Genomic DNA, 7,678 nt, shown 5'->3' with positions numbered 1-7,678 from the left:
ACGGTACACATACACACACACACACCAAAAGGCAATATCGTGCAATGGAAAAATAAAAATAATCAACCTCCACCCAACGCGCATGCGTGTAACGGCCGCACGTCGATAGCAGAATCAATGAGTCGACTGTTCCATGAAAGCAACCATTTTTCCATGAAACTAAATAGCGGGTTTTCTGAATTTTAAATTTCAATCAAATAGTTATTGGATCGATGATATATTTTGTTTCGTGTAAAATCAACAAGATTTCTTTTTAAATTTCTGACCTCTCATTTATATGAAACAAAAAATGATTTTTCGGTCGACCCGTTCGAAAGTAAACTTAATAAAAAAAACTAATTTGAACTTTTAATTTTATAAACGTTAAACTTTTGTACCAAAAACCGCCATCATAAAACAAATATTACATGTTAGTATATGCGTAGTATCTAAATAGTATGTGTGCGAAATTGCAAGCTGGTCTTTGAATAATTTGAGAGTTACAAGATTACAAAGTTAAAAACTAGTGTTATTCTGATATAAAAAAATACAAAAAAAAATATATATACCTACACTTTGCTCACACCTAAATTTAGAATTTGTAAGTTTCATTTTAATACTATTACTATTTTAAGGTAATAAAAACAAATAAAATCGCAGTATAAGTTATGTTATACATTTAAACAACAATAGTTAATAAATTGTAACTACTACCTAGTTTATAATAAAAGGCATGTTAGGCGTACTCGGTAAAGCAAACTTATATATGTATACCAAAATTAAAACCATATGTATCACAAAAACATCTTTTTTTTTAATGTCAAAAGCTTGTAACATACAGCGTATTAAAATGACAATCTTCAAATTTTGCACACATATTTCCAGTAATTATACTATACATAATATATTATATCGTGTAATGTTTTTTCACAATTTTTGATGAAGGTGGTATTTTGGTACCAAAGTTCAAAATTAAACTTATTATGCACTTTCGCCCGTTAATAAATTTAATTTTAGGATCTGGTGTTCATATAGTTAAATGCTAATAGTTTATAATATGTAAATGATACATTTTAAAATCAAACTAGTTATCAATATGTATTTCCGTAATTCGTTTATTATTAAATTTAAACAGTTTCTAACTTTATTATATTAAATTATCGAACATTTTTTACAATATATGATATGCAAACCGTTATGTTGATAAAATGAAAATGATAAACTACATTTATGTGGTTTATAACCGCAGATAATACATTTAAGAATTATACCACAGAATAGATTACATTCTGTTATAATTACAATATATTCACAAACATAAAAACTCACACTATCGACATAGATATTTTTTTTAGTAATGGCCTTCTCAGTTACAGATATGTCTATATAGGTATAGAAATATATAATAGGCAAAGTTAGATTTAATGATATTCAACAAATTTATTTTTTGAAAACACAAAAGACCCTTTAAAAATCAGCTATCTCCATATGAAGTTTGGGGTTAACACCCACAAAATGTGACACCACAAAATGGTAATTTCCAAATAATTGTATTAACCTGACCTGTTACAGAAAAAACAACTTTATTTAGGTAATTACACCGAAAGTGATACAAATGTTGTGCCAAATCACGAGTCGTTATCGTTATTTGTGGCATTTTTAAAAAATTGTCCATCTAGTGTGTACTCGGATTTCGGGTCAACTAAATGTCTAAAATCAAAATTATTACCTAATATGCAATTGTGGATGCAGTTTTCAGTTTTTTTTTTAATGAAAAACAAAACGTTTCGATGACGATTTTTTTTTGGATTTTGACCTATTCAAGTGATAAGGAAGGGGCGATGATGGCAAAAATAAAAACGTTTAAATAATTTCGAATTTTTTTTTTTTGCAAACAAATTACAACAATGGAAGTGGTCACATTCTAAGCAAATACACTATTGTCCATGCTGGATTTATAAGCTTGCAACAGTTTATTGCCGGGCGACCCATCCGGTTCGTTTTCGAGCATTTCCAAAGCTTTGAGCAGCAGCACTTTGGCTTCGTCGATCATTCCTTTACTTTCAAACTGCGATTTCGACATGCGATTTGCCGTTTCCAACAGGACCTGGTGAAGTTCGTGAAGCACCACCGAAGTATACAAGTTAAGTCGTACGTACAAAGGGTCGATGACGTTCAACACGAAAAACATTTCCCGGCACAGTTCTGCAAATCGAAAACAACGTTATTTATTTAATTAACGCCGTTTAAAACTGAAAAAAAAATCAAATGTCGGTTATGATTTTCATTATGAAACCAGTTTTTTTTTTTAAATTATAATATTTTTAGAGCGGACTTCGTAAGATTTTTTGCCTCACGCAGAACAATTATTTGTATAAATACTTATGTTGTTCGGTGGCGGTAAGGCTAGGTTAGGGTTTTCAGATTTGGTTTAATCACTGAATTTTCGTACTTGATTTTCTTTCCAATAGTTCTGCACTAAGTTTCGAATGTTTGTAACCCGGCAAATGACCATACATTTGTACTAACGTGTGCTTTATGTTAAAACACAAATAATGATTGGAGTGCACAAAATTAGTCAATTTCTCGAGAGTCTTTTCCAACAAGGTAATACTTGGATTCTAAAAAATTAAAAAATTGGCAAATGTGTTGTGACTAAATAATGGCAAACATTTAAATTAGAAATAATACCTAATATAATATTCCTCTTTAAAAAAAAAATTATATTTTAATTATGTCAACTCCATAATAAATTATTAATGTTTATTGTAGTGTATGTATATTATTTGTTACTACACTTTGAATTCCATTTTTATGTACTGTTTAAGGTTAGGCTATTTTCAAAAAAAAAATATTTTCTTTAAAAACATTTTTAATTGATAGTATAATATTTGGATGATTCTTAAGTAGAACGGTTTCGAAAATTTTAATTTTAATAGTTATTTAAATATTGAATTAATTAAAAGTAATTTTTAATTGTTAACTTGTTTAAAACACTTTGTTGCACATAAAACAGTAATGTAATCGAAGTTCATAGGTTCTATTTTGTAAAATAAAAGTTAATAGTATAACTTTTACTTTTTTAAATAAAATTTAACTGTTAAATTCGAACCCTGATTTTGATAAACTCGTTATTAGTAAATTATTATTTTTTTTTCAATTAAAAAAAACCCTTGAGATCTACTAAGAATAACAATTCAAAAACCTTACTTGAAGAGCTTCGTCGACAACTAGACTTAAATCTGCAATAATAGTGTCTATTCTATCAGACGACACAGTCGTTGGGCATCGATCACATTCCCACGAGCTAGAGTCGTTCAAAGGATCGGTCGGTGTAAGATTTCCCTTACAGAAGTCCTTTGCCTGAAAATATTTTTGCAAATTACTTGAGTACAAATATAGTATAGGATGGACAGTATTTGAAAAATACTTGTATTTAAATAATTTTCAGTATTTCAGTATTTTATATTTTGTATTTAAAGTCCTAATATTTTCGTATTATTAATTAAACGCTTAACTAATTTCTTTTTCGCCAATTTTTTGGTAAAATAATTTCAATTGCGAAAAATAGGATAAAGAAAATTTTCGGATTTTCGTTTATAGTATTTAATATATTCCGTTCATAATATCAGCAAAATAAATTACGTTTACATTATATATTTAGTTATTGGCAATTATATTATTTTGCTAAGAGAATCTGTTGATCATAAGACACCAACTATAAGACATATTATTCGTGTTAAAATAATTACTAACATACTTGCATATCAATTGTTTACCGATATAAATTCGTGTGAAAGTATTATGTACCATCAAAATACTTGTATAAAGATTATTGTATTTTGCCCATCCCCAATTAAAAACAACACACTTTAAACAGTTCATCGATTAATGCAATAAGATTATGTAGTCACATAAGCTTACGTTACATATAACTGTACTAAAGTGAGTACCCAGCTCCGTGTTACTAGAACATCTTGTACAGTTACAACTGAAATACTTTGTCGCCATGAGATGAGCTCGTCTCCCTCGCGTGCCCCATAAAGCATTTGTGTACATGGTACTTAAATGTTCACCCCTAAGTTAAAAAAAAACAAAAATATTTAGTAATAATACTTACCATTGAATTAGTTATTTACAATGATGAAAATTGTATGCAACATTCTGTAGCTTAAAATGTTATGAGCCGACATCTAAGCAACAGTTCCCACGCCTTTAACGAGAAAAAGTTAAGTGCTAAACAGAAAAATGCACCAAATATAATATATTTTACCGTTTTTCTCAAATTTTAAATGGGAACGAGTCATTTTGTTTTCCTTTTATAACCTTACAAAGTATATTCGCTGTACGATTTTTTATTTATGCGAACAATGCCATTTAAATGGCGTATAAATTAAAAATAATTAAAATCGATTTATATGCTAATAACTGTCAATCCTAAATAATTAATTAAAATATGACCGTTAATTTTTATTTTTAGCTAACTGCAATTATTATTATAGTTGGTTTTTAGCCAACTATTCAAATTTAAAGCTAACACAAATGTCTTCGGGTTTTTTATAAAGAAGGTATGTGTCGAAAATAGACTTCTTGGTCGATACTGATGACAAATGTATTAAAATACATTTTATAAATTAAAAATTTGTGCTCGTTCTATTGAAAATCAAACGAAATTTCAGGTCCTATAAATTAGGTTTAACCAAACCGGATCTAAATGGTTTTGAAAGTGGAAAGATACTGGTTTTACTATAATTGACTGCAAAATCGATGACATATTGTCATTTCTTAAGTAGACTTACAACGCAATAACATGATTATCATTTGAAGTATTTTACTGTATTCTATTGATTAAATGATATAAGGTGTTTTTCCAAAAGTCATCCTTTACCAGACAATGCTGCCATACTATTCCAATGTCAGGAGTGACCTTGAACGAGTACTTACTTGTTTATTTTTCTAGTGGCGTACACACAGGCTCGACCAGCTTCGTCGAAAGACAATCTGATGTTCGGCAAACAACTGTGTTCCAATAAACTGACCACCGGATATACAGCGGTCAAGTTGATTCCGGACAGTTGAACGTCAACAGAGTTCACGTCCAATATTCCACAGACCTTGTGTATGGTTTCTGCGGACGAGTCTAACTCGGAAGTGGTCAAATAAGTATGTTTCAAATGATTACAAATAGCGTTGATTTCTCTACGAAACAAATAATTTATTTTAAAGTAAATCAAAATTTCCAGAGAAACATATGGACATGACTATGTTTTATGGTACCCACCCGCACATAAAAACGTATCACCCCCTCCTTCTACTTTCCTACTATAATCTTATTACATCCTAGTAAATGTTAATACTCAAGTCGAGTGCGGTTTTGCTAGTTTGAAAGGTATTAAATCAGGTCGGTCTTTGTGGTTTTACAGGTGAATTTTTAAATGCTATTCGATTTCATTATGTTTTTCATTATGGCTTCTGTAACTTGACTCAGGTACCTACCCTGAATTCCTAAAGCTAAAGCTGAGTTTCTAAAGTTCAATGATGTTCTGCAGCAATTGCTTGCCTGTGGGGTTTGATTACTCATTGTATGGTTTCTCACTCGTTCACGTTGGTATACGGTCAAGGAACTTTGAATTGCATTGGCTAACGAGTTGAGCTTTCGTGGTCATATTGAAGCATCCTGTTGTAAGGGGTTCTAAAGACACTTGCCTTAAAAAACAGATTTGTGACTTCAAGCAGATAGCAGATGCAAGTAATAAGAGCCAGATCGAAAGAGTGCAACGCAAATTTCTTAATTTTCTATTCCTAATCTGAAAATCGACCACGAGCCTATAATTCTAATAGACTAGGTTTCCAGTGATTAGCCGATGGACGTGGTCTTGCGAATCGAGCATTCTTACTGAAGTCGATCGAGGGGTTTATCGACTGTCTTGAATTACTTAGCCCAGTAAATTCCAAAGCTCTTAGTTTTCGTTATCATACTCTCCATCCTTTCTTCACTTAGCACCACCATTTAATTACTCCAGCGCAATATACAGGATGATGCGCATTGCCAACGAGGACCAGTCCTTCCTATATACCTAACCTAACCTAGACCCGTTTTGTAATAAAATAAACAACGGGACGGATTTTGATCTGCCAAAAAACATAATATTATTCATGTAAAATAAACAAAACGACAACTTTATATACTCACTCGTATACTTCGGACTCGGGACCTCTGTGTGAAAGATGCGATTGTAACTGGAGGAAACGTCGCCAATCGTTTTTGTCGGTTATTTGCAATAAGATACACCGCAATGGGGTTATTATTTCGTATTTGTACTCGTTTGACTTGGCCACCGTCTCGGCCGCTCTGGCCAAGACGTTGCATTCGGTTCCCCGGTGAGAAAACAAACATTTTAACGGCTGGCATTCGGCAGGGCACACCGGCCAAAGGCATTGCTCGCACAGCGATACCACCGGCGTTTTTTTTAAATCTCTCAAGCATTTAATACACACGGGTTCCGTTGTCGGAAACGCGGGTCCCACGATCAAAGGGTCGTCTCGTATAATTATATCCTCAGCGTTAATAGTGCGTTTGCTGGCCAAATGGCGGCCTAGTCGCGGGTCGTCCAGGACCTATATACATGCCTACATATTATATACATTAGGGTAATAATTGTTATTTAGGCGAAGTATATTATAATTTATACGGTGCCCCCCCCCCCGATTAAAATGTCCATCCGTAAAGATTTGCATGTGAAGTACACGTAGTTTTAACGTGAATATAAAGTTATTATTTTTTTTTTTTTTACTAAGAGACAAGAGTCAATCCGAAATTTCCGTCGACATTTTCGCATCACGAAATCCGTCACGTTTGATAAGAGACAGCTGATAAGGGATTAGTGATAAGAGATTATATTTAATCCAGAATTGATGATTTGGAAGGAAAAGTAAAAGCAAGGGGAGGGCATTTATGAAATATAAAAACATATCCATGATTCAATGTTTTTTCTTGGAGCGTAGAAAAAGTCTTGTTATATTTTCTAAAAAATGTCCAAACGGATTAATATTACAGACGAAAAAATTAAATAAAAAGTGTATAGGTCATTTAAATACTACATCACTTTTAAACGGTTTTATTCATCCGATATTTGGGAAAGAATTAGAATATAAGTCAGTTTTGGTAGCCTACGCTAACTAGGGTAAATGTAATATAGTACCTAGTAAATACTAAATTTCTAGGTTGACATCCCTAAGTTAAAGCCTAGACAATACTCTTATTGGAAATCCGGTCTTGTGCCCATCGTTAACGAGAAGTAACATTAAAAAAAAAACAATTTAAATTGTACCTACTTCATAACATATGCACTCGTTTTTGTGTACTTTCCAATGGGACTTCTGATGTTGTTTGGAACAATAAGATACCGACGAACAAGCCGCACACTTATTGTTGGCCGCCACACCGCAAACGGCACACCGATAATTATTTTGATTTCGTATTTCGGTTTCAATCTTAGACATTTTTGTGAAATCTACTTTAATTGGATAGATAAAACACCAAGGCAAACTCGCTGCAGAAGTCAATGCACTACTAAATACTAACATTTATTTCAAGCCACCTATAGGCTATAAATAAACACATCGAATAGTTGCCAAAGTAGAGTGGGGAAAAAATATACACTGGAAAAGTGGTCACTTTCAGTATTTACATTTTACT

General features: G+C 32.0%; 1 protein-coding gene across 2 annotated transcripts; it reads right to left on the bottom strand.

Moving 5' to 3' along the window:
• Positions 1–1,681: 1,681 nt before the first annotated feature.
• Positions 1,682–7,561, bottom strand: LOC126846910 (SET domain-containing protein SmydA-8-like). Of its 2 annotated transcripts, XM_050586770.1 has the most exons (7): positions 7,315–7,561; positions 6,173–6,597; positions 4,924–5,178; positions 3,904–4,057; positions 3,190–3,342; positions 2,432–2,600; positions 1,682–2,184 (listed from the first exon to the last, which is right to left on the bottom strand). In XM_050586770.1, the coding sequence occupies exons 1-7, from the start codon at positions 7,480–7,482 to the stop codon at positions 1,904–1,906; spliced, it is 1,605 nt and encodes a 534-aa protein (XP_050442727.1). In that variant the 5' UTR covers positions 7,483–7,561; the 3' UTR covers positions 1,682–1,903. The 2 variants fall into 2 exon arrangements, with proteins under 2 accessions (XP_050442727.1, XP_050442729.1); XM_050586772.1 differs by lacking the exon at positions 6,173–6,597 and having other exon boundaries at positions 1,684–2,184.
• Between the last annotated feature and the right edge of the window lie 117 nt (positions 7,562–7,678).

This window comes from Adelges cooleyi, unplaced genomic scaffold (assembly GCF_023614345.1).
Source record: "Adelges cooleyi isolate 19-005CV unplaced genomic scaffold, UGA_ACOO_1.1 ACOO_flye_CR_arks_rails_tigmint_CR_PRNA_9, whole genome shotgun sequence".
NCBI lineage: Eukaryota > Metazoa > Arthropoda > Insecta > Hemiptera > Adelgidae > Adelges > Adelges cooleyi.
The sequence above is the reverse complement of the archived record's forward strand: the minus strand, read 5'-3'. Positions and strand labels throughout refer to the sequence as shown.